This window comes from Perca flavescens, chromosome 20 (genome assembly GCF_004354835.1).
Source record: "Perca flavescens isolate YP-PL-M2 chromosome 20, PFLA_1.0, whole genome shotgun sequence".
Taxonomy (NCBI): domain Eukaryota; kingdom Metazoa; phylum Chordata; class Actinopteri; order Perciformes; family Percidae; genus Perca; species Perca flavescens.
Genome location: NC_041350.1, coordinates 3,895,919 through 3,912,857, shown reverse-complemented (window position 1 = coordinate 3,912,857; position 16,939 = coordinate 3,895,919). Strand labels below are relative to the sequence as shown.

The 16,939-nt window shown below is 40.4% G+C and overlaps 1 protein-coding gene across 1 annotated transcript in view; it reads left to right on the top strand.

Annotated features, from left to right (window-relative positions):
• The window catches only part of akap6 (A kinase (PRKA) anchor protein 6), a 283,712-nt gene that overhangs the window by 81,943 nt on the left and 184,830 nt on the right, over nucleotides 1–16,939 (top strand). Inside the window, exon 14 of the mRNA XM_028566296.1 lies at nucleotides 15,954–16,050. Within this exon, the coding sequence (XP_028422097.1) occupies nucleotides 15,954–16,050 (97 nt within the window). The remainder of the gene's footprint in view (nucleotides 1–15,953; nucleotides 16,051–16,939) is intronic.

Sequence of the window (16,939 nt, the reverse complement as noted above, 5' to 3'; positions counted from 1 at the left end):
AACTGCACTTTAAAATGTTACTGTCATTCTTTTTTTTTTTTTTTTTTTTTTTTTCTTTAGTGCTGCCTTTTACGTTCAATTCAATGTTCAATAAAACAACGTGGGAAATGATTTCCTTTCTTATGTTTTGAATTCAACAAGCAGTTTGTTGTATTTTAGCAGAATGCTGAAAGCAGCAGAAGTGAGTATACTTTAATATCTGTTTATTTATAGCACGTAATAATGTTTTCGCATATTTTCGGGCCAAAAATTGGCTTAATTTCCATGCGGCTTAACTAAAGTTATCAAATTAACGTGGTGGAGTAAAAAATACTTTACTACAAGTAATATTTTCCACTGAGATGTAGAAGTCTAAAGTAGCCTTTGAAGCGCTTTGAATGTCTATGATAAAGGGCTATATAAATATAATGAATTATTATTATTATTATTATTATTATTATTATTATAAAAGGGAAATACTCAAAGTACAATTTTGAAGTGCATGTACCGTGATGTTGGGAGGTCAAAGGTCAGTGGTTACAGCATCCTGCAGCCTCGGAGCAGTGATTTCAGAGAGAGAGGGATGATGGGAAAATAGCACTGAGCTGAGGGATGAACACAGGCTGACTCTCACATTTCATCTTCACTGCTTTCATCCTGATTTCTCTTTTTGTGTTTCATTTGTTTTCATCTGCGTCTCTTTCTCTTCCTCCGTCTGTTTCTCCATCTCTGCTCTGCCTTTCTTTTTTTCCTCCTGCCATTTTATCCGTTTATTTTCTCACCATCTGCTCTCCTTTTTTTTTCTTCCCCTCTTTGTCTCATTTTTATCTCTCCGCCTGCTTTTATTTATTCTACAAAATAGGAAACAAATCAAATAACTCTCCCTGTGTTTCTCTAATTTACACACATCCTCTAAAACAACCAGGCACCTATAGATCAGAACACACACACACACACACACACAGATGAGAAGCACTTTGGCGATTACTCACACTCTTTATGGCAAACATATGGCGTATGGGCTACACACACACACACACACACACACACACACACACACACACACACACACACACACACACACACACACACTCACAGCAGCGCTCATCAAAAATGCATTCAAGAGTACAAGGAAATGAGACATGAACACACACACACACAGACATCACGTATGAATGTAAAAACCAACTGATGCACAATACTGAGTCTGTACCACGCACACACACACACACACACACACACACTAAGACAAAAAAAACAGATTGTATTTGCATAGAAGCGTACAAATGCATACATAAATGCACAATAGTAGGCATGTGTTTTAGCAACACACACACACACACACACACACACACACACACACACACACACACACACACACACACACACAGTGGTGTTATTTGCATACATTTGCATGTTCCTAGACAGATTTCCAAATCAGCATCTCCATACCCGTCCCTGAAGAAAAGCACACACACACACCAAGTTTTCTTATCTAGATATATATTCCTGTGTGTGTGTGTGTGTGTGTGTGTGTGTGTTTGTTTGTTTACATGTGTTGACTTTGTTGTGGGTGCCAGCCGTGCTAACGTTAGCGGCGGTTAGCTTCAATTAGAATCCCCGGCTCTTAATTGGCGTGTCTCGTTGAATAAAGCAAAAGAGGATGAAAAAGCATTGCTAATAGGACTTTGAACTGCTACGCTGTTGATAGCGTGTTCGCTAACTGACGCTGTGTTTGTGTGTGTCTGTGTCGATAGTCACACTTACACTTTGTAGTCATTAGTGTCTGTTTGGGTGTATTGTTTTTTTTTGTTTTTTTTTTTTGGATTAGTGGAGAGAGACAGGTATCTCTTTGTTTGTCTCCAGATCTGTCTCTGTTTCTGTCTTTTTATTATTCTCTCTCCAACCCAGTCTCTCACAAAACGTGCTTCACATTTTACTCATCTGCGTTGCAGAAAACATTTTTGAGGAAATTTGGCCACTGACTAGATCATGATCCCTGGCAATGGTCCTCCATATCAGGAAGCCAAAGTCACAGGGAGGAGTGAGAGCACAAGAGTTGGACACTGGAGACAGGCGTTCCCGTCCTGTATGTCTTGTTAGCTTTGGGCTACTAAAACACTTTGGATAGGAAACCTGCTTTTGGAAAAGGCTAAGTGCCCAAAGGTGATTTTGGGGCTTATTTACATGTAATTAAAAGTGTACAGGATGTAAAAGGAAAACTTTGTCACTATTATTTTCATTGTCGATTTAATCGGTGGATTATTTTCTGGATGAATGGATTAGTTGTTTGGTCTCTTAAATGTCAGAAAATGGTGAAAAATTTGGATCAGTGTAGAGCCCGACCGATCGATACAAATATTTGGTGATTTAAAAATCCGATATTCTGATATATCGGCCGATATATATTGTAAAATCCAGAAACGCGTAACAAAACAAACTGATTTCCCTAACATTAGTTATTTGTAGTTATTTGAGTCCTCACTAAAATAATATGATAATGCACTTTAAAAATAAACTAGTTTGTTTTATTGTCACAGCAGAACATCAAAATAAATAAAAGTTCTGATAAATAAAATGTATAAAAATACAAACGTAAGATATGAAACTTACAGTCCTTGAAACAAAAACACAATAACAAAAAAAAAATCAAAGCGTGGGGACGTTGTAGAGCGCCCTCTGGTGGACAAACTACGCAACGCCAACACTCAGAACATGGTTGAAGGGGGTTTCAAAGTTTTACTTTTCTTTCTTAAGATTGACTCAAAACAAATAATCGATAATCAAAATAGGAGACGATTCATTTAATAGTTGACAACTAATCGATTAATTGATTATTTTTTTTGCCTCTAAAACAAACCGACGAACAGGAGGAAATGGTGCCTTTGTTAGGGACTATTTTCAGCGGCGGATTAATCCACATTTGGTGCTCTAGTGAGGTATTTGTGTCAGGACGGTGTGTGTTTGAGTCAGAATAAACTAGTACTACTAGAGTGGTGAAGAAACATGTTTTTATGATTCATCAGATACAGTCACCGTTGGTTTGGGGTTTTTTCATGTGATTTGTTGACAATAGGGCTGTCCCAAATACCATTTTTTTTGTGCTTCAAAGCTTCGGTACATATCGACAGCGAAAATTCGAAGCTTCTGATCAGCCAGTGCCGTAACTCAACAAAGCGCAGTGGCATTACGCACGGCCGTACGATTTTTACCTTCATTAATTTGCCTGAACCACAGAAGGCTGCTGCTATAACAATCATTTCTGTAAGGATTTGGATATTACAATATTGAGGAAAAAGAAAACAACTAAAAAACTAATATTTGTAACCCAAAATTGAAAGTCGAACCTACCCAACGAACGACTATCCGAAAAGTCAAATATTCGGTTCCAGCCCTAGATAACTGTAATAAAAACATAAAATGACTGCTCCAGACTTGTCCTTTTAATTACGCTTTAGTTACACAAAGTAGTTCATACGAATGCAGTTCTTGTGTTATTCTTTCTCTTACCTCTGCCTTTTGCCTTTCTTTTTTTGCTCTCATTTTGTCTGTCTTTCTTTTTGTTATTTATTTCTCTCACACATAGTCACACACTCTGATATTGCTTTCTCTTGCACACACAAACACACAAACACACAGACACACACAGCTCTAGGGCAGCAGTGGGTGGAGTGGAGCTGCTCTCCCAATTGAATATTTGGTCCAGCTGGCGTGTGTGTGTGTGTGTGTGTGTGTGTGTGTGTGTGTGTGTGTGTGTGTGTGTGTGTGTGTGTGTGTGTGTTTTAGGGCACGTGGAGCGCATAAGCACAGGTCTTTCCGGAACCCCGGGGAGATCAGTGAGGCGAGAGGATGCTAACACACACACACACACACACACACACACACACACACACACACACACACACACACACACACACACACACACACAGGCTGCTCTTTGTAAGGCGCTGAGAGATGGCGGCCAATGAAAGGCCTATTGATTGGGTCTGATGGGCGATCCAGGCCTTTGAATCCCATTACCAGCAGCAACACACTATTGGTGGCAACATGAGGGGAAGAGAGGGAGATGAAGAGGTGTGAGAGGAAGGGAGAGAGATCTAAAACTACCTTCACACTAAATCTGAAAACGCAGATTGTGAATGAAAACGTACTGAAACGTCTAAACAACAGGAAAACCGCTAAATCTCCTCTGTCTGCAAAATTGTTGCTCCCAGTTATTACAATGCAGCTAATATTCCCGATAAAGCTCTATTGCTTTGGAACTTTTGGAGATCGGCTCGTATCACGGTCTTACCGAGGAGTTTGATGGAGTTTCGTCTCTGGCTCAGGCTTTGGTAAACTAGTGCGTTTTATGCTTCTTGCGGTCAGCACGGTTGGGGTGGTGTGGACAGCGATATCACGCAAGCCTGGGCTAAAGGAGGGGGGAGAGATTAGATTAGATTTTTTTTATTGATCCCAAAAAAATGGGAAATAATGGTGTTGCCGCAGCAAAAATATCAGACACACAGCACACATACAGAGTATACATTAAATAATAGGAAACAATATACATTAAATAATAATTGAATACTACATGAGCAATATTTAAAATATATACAGTTTGGAAATAAAATGTACAACTGATTCAACAGATATAGATAAAGTTAATCTACAAGTTGGGGAGTAAAAATGTACAACTTTTTCCCTAGTAATGGGATGTAGAGAGAGGGAGACATAAAGAGGTGGGAGAGGAAGGGAGAGAGATCTAAAGCTACGTTCACACTAAAAAATGAAAATGCTAATTATGAATGAAAACGTATTGAAACGTCTAAACAACAGGAAAACAGCTAAATCTCCTCTTTCTTCTCTCTTCATTGACAAACAACAACAACCAACCAAACTGTTGATCCCAGTTATTACAACGCAGCTGATAATCCTGATAAAGCTCCGTTGCTTTAGCGGTTCAGGGATGGGCTCGTTCCGCTGTCTTAATGTCTCGGATGGAGTTTCGTCTCTGGTTCAGGATGCGTTGAAGCTTCTCGTGGTCAGCACGGCCGGGGCGGCGCGGACGCCGATGTTCCGAAACTAGGTCTGGGCGACGGGGCGAGGAGGGTTCGAGCCAAGCCGTGCACCCCACCTCCCGAGATTTTAAGAGGTAGAACAATAATATGGGGGAGGAAGAAGTGTAGGGGATGGAGTTGTGTGAAGGAAAAAGAACGGGATCAAAGGTGGTTGAAAGACAGGAACAGGGAGGGTGGGAAAAAAGTGAAAGAAACAGGGAGGGAGAGATGAGATAGAAAATTAGAGATTTAGGGAAGAGAGAAGAAGTGAGGGATGCCGGGTGAGAGAGGGAGAAGGAGTGAGAGATGAAATATGAGAAGGGAGGACAGGAGAGCGAGGAAAGAGGAAAAAAAAGTTTAATTTTATTGCCTAATATGAAAGGTGTATGCAGGAAAAGGGAGCGAGAGAGAGAGAGAACGCAAAAGAGAGAGGGAGAAGAAACACACACACACACACACACACACACACACACACACCCCTCAGGGAATACAGCTGTGTAGTTTCTCTCGGCTCTGTCTGAATGGAGACAATTTGATCATCATTATTACAAAGACTCTTTGATCAGATCATGTCTCATCAACCCGAGCCTATCTTGTGTGTGTGTGTGTGTGTGTGTGTGTGTGTGTGTGTGTGTGTGTGTGTGTGTGTGTGTGTGTGTGTGTGTGTGTGTGTGTGTGTGTGTGTGTGTGTGTGTGTGTGTGTGTGTGTGTGTGTGTGTGTGTGTGTGTGTGTGTGTGTGTGTGTGTGTGCCCGCCTCTGATCCATGCAGCTCGACACACAATCTCAATGTCAAACCTCAATGTCATCTCCGTATCAGCGGCGCACACCTCTTAGCGCCTCGCTAATATGCCAATGCTAAAAGCTAAATGATATTTGGTAGGCTTCTGAGGCCGTCCTACCCTGCGCTCCGGGCTAATATGCTAATGCTAACAGGTAATCTGATCACTCAGGCTTTGAAGCAGCCGTGTGTGTGTGTGTGTGTGTGTGTGTGTGTGTGTGTGTGTGTGTGTGTGTGTGTGTGTGTGTGTGTGTGTGTGTGTGTGTGTTAATCAGAGCAGGGAGTTGGTATGTTTCAGTCCACCGGCCACAGCTGCTGAGATATCCCAAAATCCACCTGCTACTTTCACGTTTAACAGTTTGAGTTTTAAACTAGTATAGCGCTCGAACAAGAACACTAGTGATGGTTAGTTAACTGCAGGTTAGACTCACTCACCAGCCACCTTTCCTACATTGGCCTATACTGTATATTAGCCCAAATATACTTTTCTTAAGCACATTTGTAAATGTCTATGTATGTAGATGTTTGAGATTAAATGATTCTGCGATTAGTTGTAAACTATAAAATTAATCGTCAGCTATTTTGATAATCGATTAATCGGTTTGGGTCATTTTTTTAAAACTTCTCTGATGTTAGCTTGTTAAATGTGAATATGTTTTAGTTTCTTGTCTCCTCTGTGACAGTAAACTGAATATCTCTGAGTTGAGACATTTGAGGACGTCATCTTGGACTTTTTGGGAAACACTGATCCACATTTTTCATCATTTTCTGACATTTTAGAGACCAAACAACTAACAATCCAGAAAATAATCGACAGATTGATCGACAATGAAAATAATCGTTTGTTGCAGACATATTTTTTTTTTTTAAAGATGTCAGAGCAGGTGGAGCTTACTTTTTAGAATATGTTTGGATCCCTCGTGATACAGGATTGGATTTCCAAGGTCATAAATGACATTGTGATCAATTTTGTGTTTGCCAAGAAGTTCATTTCTGTGCTGGCTGTCACGTAAAAGCCATTCTCACTCCCAACTCGTCAAATACTACGCACAAATCTCCCTTCAGCGTCTGTATGGAACGCACCGGGCAAAGCAGCAGCTCAAGATGACATAGTGTTGAGAGAGACAGCGTTTGGGAGTAGTATGAAAGTCTGAAACTAAGTTTTAGGCTGCATGCAGGATTGTTAGATGTCGAACAACACAGGACCGTCACCCAGGAGACCGGGGTTCACGTCCCGTTCTTGTCCCGCGTGTCAATGAAACGTACATTTTGTAACCTCACCCACCATCTTTTCCTAAACCTAAACAGCCATAAGTGCATTGAATAATGCTGCCAAAGTATAGTTCCTACCACTAATCTACCACAATAGGGCTATGTGCAATTTTGAAATGTGGATGCCTGTATGAGTGTGTCTCCCATGTGTTTTTAGCATTAATATAATGTTTGCCGTAGTAGCATTTTTTTATTTATGTATTTATTAAGGTATATATTACCTCATAGATGTTTGGCACTGACAAGGACTGCACTTAATTTCGTTGGATCTGTTACAATGACAATAAAGATATTCTATTCTTCTATTCTATTCTGGCTTTACCCAGAGCGTTAAAAAGCCACCACAGGGTCAGTGCTGTAATGTACCGATGCACAAACACTTTGTTGCTGTACTTAAGTAGAACGTTCACGTATCTGTACTTTACTCCGGTACATTTCCCCTTGGCATCTTTGTTACTCGTTACTTGCGAGAAATGTTTTCGTATGTTTGAGTGAAAGATTCTTCCTCACAAAAAATGAAAATTCTGTTTCTGTTTTTTTCTCTGTTGATGTCAGACCTTTAATTTGATGTTTAAGAAGGTGTTGACATCCTGAATATTATGCTTTACTATAAGGAAGCCACAATGAAGTTCATAACTTCTGATAATTAAGTATAATTTCATATCAGAAAATTACATTTGATACTTGCGTACAGTAAATATCAGATACTTTAAGACTTTTACTCGAGTAATAATCTAAAAGGTGACTTTATCTTCTACCAAAAGTAATTTTCTGGTAAGATGCATGTACTTTTACTCAAGTATTGCTTTCAAGTACTTTGGGACCTACAGTATTCGTAATGGCGGGGCTAGAAGGTGCAATAAACAAACAGTAGTGCTACAGGACTGGTCCATATAACAAAGAGAAATGTAACATTATTAGCAGAACAAAATAGGCCACTCCGCTTCCACAGTAGCCCATATTCATGAAGACAGCAATAAGTAGAATACAGCAGATGAGTCAATTAGTCCCAGTTCAGACATGTGACAAGTGTCCATCACATTATCTATCTATACAAATCAAGATCATAGTCTACTCCCAAAAGTTCCAGCGGCCTGTTCCACTTATGCAGAAAAATTAGTCATTTTATAGACATGGCCGTTGTCACAGCTCATGGGTCTTTTTAGAGGAGAAAATCTTGTTGATTTTAGGTATTTTTGTAGTCCGTAACTTACATAAACACACACATACTGTTTGTTTCCTGGTTAGCATTCTGTCTTTTCTCTCCGTCACACACTGACTGTCTCTATTTCCGTCTCACTGTCCCTCTCTCTCTCTCTCGCAGACACATAAATACATACACACAGCCTCTTATTACCGCCTGCCGTCTGACGTGCATAAAAGCAGAGCTGCTCTGCATGCCTTATCATCGCGTGATTGATGGCTAGCTGTTCTACTCTTATCGATTCTATGCTCTCCATATATTAAACGGAGGAAACGGAGCCCAATCGGCTCGTGGAAAATAAGCTCTCTGAAATACGATTGCTCTCCGATAGCCCTGGCTAATCTGCACAACCTAATTCATTCCTAACATCGGCCGGCCCTATCCCGGAGACGCAGACAGTCACGCTGTGTTTTCTATAGTGCTGATAAATGTACTTTATGTTTATTAGCTGTGAGGTATTTCACCAGCTTATCTGGGAATTATGTGGGGGCAGAGTGGCCGCCGCATCTGTAAAATTACTCAATCAGCCGTGAGATTTGGAGTAATTTACGACTTTTGCGAGGCGGTAATGATTGCAGAATGCAGACAGTCATGTTTTATTTGGATAATAATGATACATGAATGTGTTTTTTTTTGGGGGGGGGCAACGTGAAGAGATATAGCTGATGGTTTTGGTTTTCAAAGTGATATTTTATTGTTTATCTGTGAATGTACGGGACAGCATCACGCTATCTGCTCCCATCCGTTAGAGCTGTTTAAGGAGATGTGAGGGTTTTATTAGAGAGGAAGAACTGGTGAAAAGGCACTCTGTCAGGGTAGATGGTTCAAAGTCTTGAGCTTAAGGCATGCAACCATTTATTTCTTGATTTTTAACCAAAATCATCGGCTTTAAGGATTATGTATTTAAACAGAAATCATGTCATGTCATTAGCCATGCTTCCATCCAAACAAGCACATTTTAAGCGAACTTTTAAAATGTAAAATGGAAGCATTAAAGTAGACTACGCAAAGCGTAGTTTTGTCACAAGTTGACGTTACGCATGGTTGTAGATTGCAAACCGGCTTGCTAAATCAAAAAGTTTAGAAGCTAAGTTCTTTGGCTAAATGGAGAGAGTTGTAACCCATTGTACGAGTTGGCCACCTGTGCAGAATCCAGGGTCGTGGCAGAGACATTTGGTGTCAGCGAGACAACCGTTCACCGCTGTGTATATGCGGCGTGCAGGTCGGTATGATTCAAGCTGTTGAACCAGTTCGTCAGTTTACCCGACGTGGCTGAGGCCCAGGCTACAGCGCACCGCAACTCCACCACGCACCTTGTGCCACAAGTGTATGGCGTACTGGATGGGACCCATATCCCGATCCTTACCCCGTCCGATGGATACCGGGACTATAGTCATGTGAGTTACATGTTTGCTACGTCACAACTTATTCGGCAAAGCTGTTTCCATCTCCCATTTTGCGCAATAACTCTTTTTCGGAAAAAGGAAAAACCCACCTGAGGACTTTTTTTTTTCTCGAATTGTGCTATTTCACAATCAGCATTTTCTAATGCGATACTTCAAAATGTGCATAAAATAAGTTAATGGAAACATGACTATTGTCACATAGTTAATTAATTTAAAAACCTATCGCTGACTGAATTTGTTGTATTATCGCTTATAGTGCAATATAATCTGATGCAGGTGCTAAGATTGCTATGTCTTTATCAGAAAGACAAATTCCTTTATATTGATGGGCCGGATCTGGCCCCCTGGCCTTGAGTTTGACACATGTGCTTTAAAGGGTAACTGCCGATGTTTCTGTGTCTAAGTGACTGATGGGAACAACAATCTTTGACAGTGGTCCAGTATTCAGCGAGATTGCTGCAGTCGGCAGCAGCTAAACAAGCTACAATGTAAGTTGATAGGGCAATTGTCAAGCTTGTATTTACCTTCACAAAAGTGCTTGTTTTTCTGCTGACAGACTCAGATTAATATTCTAAGTGTCTGGCAACATTATGGAAAGGATTTCTAACGGAGGTCAACCTTTCTGTTAAAGAGCAAGATTTTTTTTTTTAAACATAAAAACATCTGCGAAATTGCGTTTTCTCCATGTAAATAAACAGTCATTTTAGCATCGTAAAATACACTTCATTCAAAGTCGACAGAAACAAAACAAAACTATGAAAATCCACTATGGGTCGTCTTTCCACTTTTCAAACCGTCACAACTCTAGTTTTGGTTGAAATAAACACATAGTTTACTGATTTACATGTGAAAATATAGCGACTAGCGACTTCAGAGCTGTTTCTGGTTAAACAGGAGGTTTTGAAGGTTTCTCTCTGATAGACAGACACTTAGAATATTAATCTGAGCCTGTCGGTGGCAAAACAAGCACTTTTGTGAAGGTAAATACAAGCTTGACAATTGCCCTATTAACTTGCATGGTAGCTTGTTTCGCCGCTGCAGTGAACTTGCTTAATACTGGACCAGTGTCAAAGATTGTAGTTTCCATCAGTCACTTAGACACAAAAACATAGGTTGAAAAAAACAGTAGTTACCCTTTAAGTGCTGTTCAAACAGGTTTGGTTCATTTTGTGTAGTCATTTCATTATTTTAAATCGTCACTCCAAAACATGTCGTTTTTTTTCACAGAAAGAAATCACAAACGCTCACTTTTAATGATATAATTCTATTTAGCTAACATTTCAACAGTAAAGTCCTCTTCATCTTTCACCTTGAACAACTGTCATTCACTTTAGATGGATTGGTTTTTTTTCTGACGTCCTCAAACATCCAGATGTTTTCAGCTTTACACGAAAGTTACACGTGGTGATTTTGTGAATTAGAAAGATGTAAGGATCAATCAGTGAAATCATTGAGGCAACATGGGATTATTTCATGACCCATAATGCAGAACCTAGTACAATAAAATTTAAAGTGTAATGCTGAAACAATTAGTCAGTCAATTGATACTGTAAGTTAATTGATAGTGTGTGTGTGTGTGTGTCTCTCTGTGTGTGTGTGTGTGTGTCTGTGTGTGTGTGCGCGTCTGTGTGTGTGTGTGTGTGTCTTTTCCTGTGTGTGTGTGTGTGTGTGTGTGTGTGTCTGTCTGTGTCTCTGTGTGTGCGTCTGTGTGTTTGTGTGTGTGTGTGTGTGTCTGTCTGTGTTGTGTGTGTGTGTGTGTGTGTGTGCGCTTCTGTGTGTGTGTGTGTGTGTGTCTGTTCCTGTGTGTGTGTGTGTGTGTGTGTGTGTGTGTGTGTGTGTGTGTGTGTGTGTGTGTGTGTGTTTGTGTGTGTGTGTTTCAAACACCTCGTCCCATCCGTCTCCGCTGTGTGTGTATCCTGCTCCATAAATATTGGTGGTGTGGAGGTCTGACCTTGTCATGTGTTGACTGATGCCGTTGCCCGTCAATCCCTCACTGCAGACGGACGACTGTCTCAGGCCGAGTCCACGGAGCTGAACCAGGGCCGCACGGCGCCCGCTCGGTCCTAAACCATCTGAACAGAACATGAGACTCAGAGGAGCTCAGCGGGGGGAGATTAAGTGTTTTAATTGATCCTACAAACAATCACATGTATCAGATTGTCCATCTATTACATCCTCTCTGTGTTTTGGTAGTTTCTCCTTATGTCAAATAACGATAAAAACGGACATGTAGGCCTGTAACAATTATTACATAACTGTCTAATCGCAATTTTTTTTTAAGTAATCGCAGTTTCTTTGTTTAACAGCAATTAACTGCTAACCTTAGTCCAAAGGGGTAGAACTGTGGATGGTTTTGTCAGTTTTAAGAACAAAATACAGTGTTTTATAATGATAAAGAGGCGTGGTTTACTTTATAGGCTGGTTACTTGTGTTATTATATGATCTGGGTCACATGACATAATATATTTGACGTTTGATATAACTAAAAGATGTATCCTGGAATTCATTCAAAGCGTTATTTGTTTGAAAAATAAATACATGAATAAATATTTTCAAATTTGACTGACCCTTGTGGACATTCAAAAATTCAGAACAGACCATCACATTTAATACACTGGGTCCTGTCACTCAAATAATTTGTGAACCAGGAAACAACATGATTAGACAGTCCCAGACTTAAAAGCCTATGCTTTAAAATAACATGATCCACAGTGTCAAAAGCTTTTGACAGATCAATAAAAAGGGAAGCACAATATTGTTTTTTATCAAGAGCAACAAGTATATCATTTATCACTTTTCTAGCAGCCGTGATGGTGCTGTGTTTTTTCCTAAAGCCGGATTGCAGTTTAGAGAGTAGGTCACTAGAGTACAGAAACTCTTTAAGTTGATCACAAACAAGAGATTCAAGAAGTTTTGACAAAACACACAAATTTGATATTGGCCTGTAATTAGTTAAAACAGCTGGATCACCTCCTTTTAATAAAGGGGTAACAAAAACAGACTTTCTTTGTTTTGGATTGAAAGATTAAAAAGGACTGTAAGAGGTTGTGCTACATAATCAGCTGCTATTTTCAAGAAGTAGGGCTCTATCATGTCCGGTCCGTTTGGTTTCCTATGATCTAATGTTTTGAGAGCTTTATGCACTTCCTGCACAGTAAAAGGAACAAAATTAAAATACTCTCCAGAAGACATTTGAGGCTCTCTGTAGGAAGTCACGGGGGCCACTCCTGTGGAGTCAAACAAAGAACCAGAAGCTACGAAATGGTTGTTAAAGCTATTTAAGACCTCGGTCCTATCGTAGACAGGGACAGAGTCTTTTAAGACATATTTTGGAAGAGCCTGAGGTCTTCTATTTACAGATAGAGACTTTATCACTTTCCAAAATTTCTGTGGATTGTTGAAGTTTTCTGTTGTGACAGATAAGTAATATTCTGATTTAGCCTTCTTGATAAGAGAAGTACATTTATTTCTTAAATGCCTAAAATTAGACCAATCAGAGGGAGAATCGCTTTTTTCTGGCTTTGGCCCATACCACATTGCGCTGATGGATGGACTCTGTCAATTCTGGAGAAAACCAAGGGTTCTCTCGTCCCTTGACTCTGAATTTCCTAATAGGAGCATGTTTATTTACAATCTTCATAAAACTCTCCTTGAAATATGCCCAAGCCAGCTCAACATCTGGCAACAAAACTAATTGCCCCCAACTAACCAAAGCTAGATCATGATTAAAGGCTTGTTCATTAAATATTTTTAAATTTCTCTTACAAATAATACGCGGATTGCATTTGGGGATTTCAGTGTTCCTGCAAGTAGCAACAACGCAATGATCATTCAAATCATTGCAGAACACACCCACTGATGAGAAGTTATGAGGAACATTTGTTAGGATTAAATCAATCAAGGTAGACTTATTAGGACTCTTTACGTTTTGCCTTGTAGGTAGGTTGACCAACTGGCTAAGGTTAATAGAGTCACAGAAGGATTTGAATTCACCAGAAACTGCATTTAGCCAATCCCAATTCAAATCTCCAGCCAATAAGAGTTCATTGTAATTTAATTTTGACAAAAGATACTGTAAGGATGATAATGCTTCCTTACCCCGTAAGGTAATAATGCTTCCTTGATGGCAGATGGAGGCCAATAGCACCCCACGACATAGACAGGGACTTAACTATTTCTACATTCAAAGCCAAAAACTCCATTTGCTTAGAAATAGATTCAGATAGAACAATTGATACATCAAATCATGATTTTATATAAATGGCTACGCCACCACCTTTTTTTTAGGCCTATCTGTACGATAAACATTGTATCCAAATATGGCAATGTCATCATTAGAAATAGATTTGGATAACCATGTTTCAGAAATGATCTCAATATCTGCATCTGTCGATTTCACCCAAATTTTGACCATGTCCATCTTGGCGTACATAAGCTGCGTACATTAAGATGAACACATTTTAACCCAGGCATTGATTTGAAATCAGCAAGGGTCTGGACGCATTTCAGTTTAGGTACAACCCCAGGCAGATTGAAGTTGAAGACCAAAACCAAATGAGATAGTGGTGGCTCAAGGTGCCCTGCTGCACTAAATTTAGTGCCACTATAGGAAGTATCACACATAGTCAGCTTATTATTTGCAGAATTTACCCAAGGAGCACTGCTTAGTCCCAAGTCCCAAACGGTCAACACACATAATAAAACTATTAAGGGTGCCATAATCTTCATGTTGAAAAATATCAGCAGAAACAGTTTGTGAGTGGCACGACCGTAGCTATTTTCCAGAAGGTGGATTTGGCAGGCCCGGGCCTGTTGGTCCAGGCTCCAGATGGGGATGGATCTAGCAGACTCAGACCTGTTAGCCCGGGCTCCAGGCGAAAGTGGATGTTGCAGGCTCAGGCCTGCTAGCCCAGGCTCCAGGCGGAGGTAGATGTGGCTCAGGCTTGTTAGCCCAGGCTCCAGATGGCTCAGGCCTGTTAGCCCAGGCTCCAGGCGGAGGTAGATGTGGCTCAGGCCTGTTGGTCCAGGATCCAGATGGGGATGGATGTAGCAGACTCAGACCTGTTAGCCCGGGCTCCAGGCGAAAGTAGATGTTGCAGACTCAGGCCTGTTAGCCCAGGCTCCACAAGGAAGTGGATGAGGCAGGCTCAGGCTTGTTAGCCCAGGCTCCAGGCGGAGGTAGATGTAGCTCAGGCTTATTAGCCCAGAATCAGATATAGCAGAGGCTAAATTAAACTCATTTAAAGTCTGCCAAAAAAGAAAACAAACACTAAAACTAAACTGCAACTTTTAAAACAATAAAAAGCAGTAAAATCCAATAAAAAGAATTAGTCCAGAGAGAGATACTGAGCAGACAATGAGCTTGCTGCCATCTTGGATGGAGTTGTTAGAGCAATACATGTCTCTTTGTCTTCTAGCAAAGTTTATACGGGTTACACAAAATGATTGCACAGCTTTGGAGGCCAGTACATCTGCACAAATAAGACAGAAAGAAACCGTGTAATTTCTCAAAATAGCCGCAAAGTAAAGCACCTCGAACTGCTCTGCCAAGCGAATAGCGTCTCTGTGCTTCTCCGCTATTTATTTGCACATATTTAAATGAGGTAATATGCAGAGATTTGGGATAAAATCTCCAGCTCACAAAGATCAGCACTAATAGCCTCACGCAGTTACAGTGAATTATATTAGTTATTAGCTTCTTCAGAGTATTGGTGGTAATGAGGTGCATTTATAAGGAGTGTCCACTTCAAATCACTCTGAAGCACTGACTGACTAGGATATTAAATCTTTCTGTCATCTTTAAATAACTTGCATGAAATTTTGAGGAATGCACCTCGTCGGTCAGGACCTGTAGCTCGCGCTCTCAACATTTTCGGTTTCTGTTTCTCCATGCCATTGTTCTGTGGGTTTGGCTGTAGGGAATTTCATGTTAAACTAAAAGGATCTTACTCTTTAATAAAAAGGTCTATCTCTGTAGGGATCCTTTCCATAATGTTGTCAGACACTTCGAACAATAACCTGAGCCTGTCAGTGGCAAAAAACAGCACTTTTAGTGGGCGTAAATTGAAGGTGCGCAATTGCCAGTAATGTTACATTGCAGCTTGTTTCGCCGCTGCCAACTGCACCGGTCATGCTTCATACTGAACTGGAATTTCGAAAGTGGTTGTTTCCATCAGTCACTTAGACACAAAAACATGGGAAAATAGTTTAAAGTCACGCTTTAATAGAAAATGATCTGACTACTTATGATGATGATGATCTTTGTGTATTTTAGAGTTTCAAGCTAAACGTGGATGCCCACAGTGCTCTAAAGGAGAGTGTCATGGAAGAAGGCAGAGCACTGCTCACCGTCATCACCTCCCACCAATCAGGTACACACACACACACACACACACACACCACACTTGCTCACTCACACGCACTCGCACTCGCACACACACACTCACTCACTCACTCACACGCACTCGCACACACACACACACACACACACACACACACACACACACACACACACACACACACACAACCATAACGGAGCCCCAACTCTGATGCATGTATTATTAATATTTGGATTAACTGAGTGACCTACAGAGAGAGATACAGACAAAGAGACAGAGAAAGAAAAGCAGAAAGAAAAATAAAAGAAAAAAGCCAGCGGCCAGAGAAAGCTGCCAGGGAAAGAAACATTCAATATGATTTTATATTTAACGAAACTCTTTGCAGCCACAGTGAGAAAGAGAGAGAGAATGGGGAAACAAGGTCATAATAACTTTGTTAATATCATGGAAAGATTGTGATTTGGATTTGGCGGTGCAAGAGTCCCGTACAGGAAAAATAAATAATATATATATTTCTTGATGCTGCACTTTTATATGGCTCTTTGTAGCATTACCTATTTAAAGCTAATGTACTTACACTTACTACTTGTTGTCTGGAGTTTGCACCTTCAAGGTTGAACAGACTTAATTGTAAGTTGCTTTGGATAAAAACGTCAGCTAAATGACATGTAATGTAATGAAACAGGAAACCTCACTGCCTCCATCGCTACCACAAGACAAACACCATGAGGGTAGTCTGGATCGACAACGGGTCATTTACCGGATAGTTCCGGCGCTAGTGTTTACTTTAAACTCCGCCCACATTGAGGAACATTAGCCAATTGAGAAAAACTAATTGGACTGTGCAACAAGGCAGGCCTGCTTGGTTCTTTCAGGGAATGATTTTAAAGATTTGCAAAGAATATGTTTACGGCATTAATTC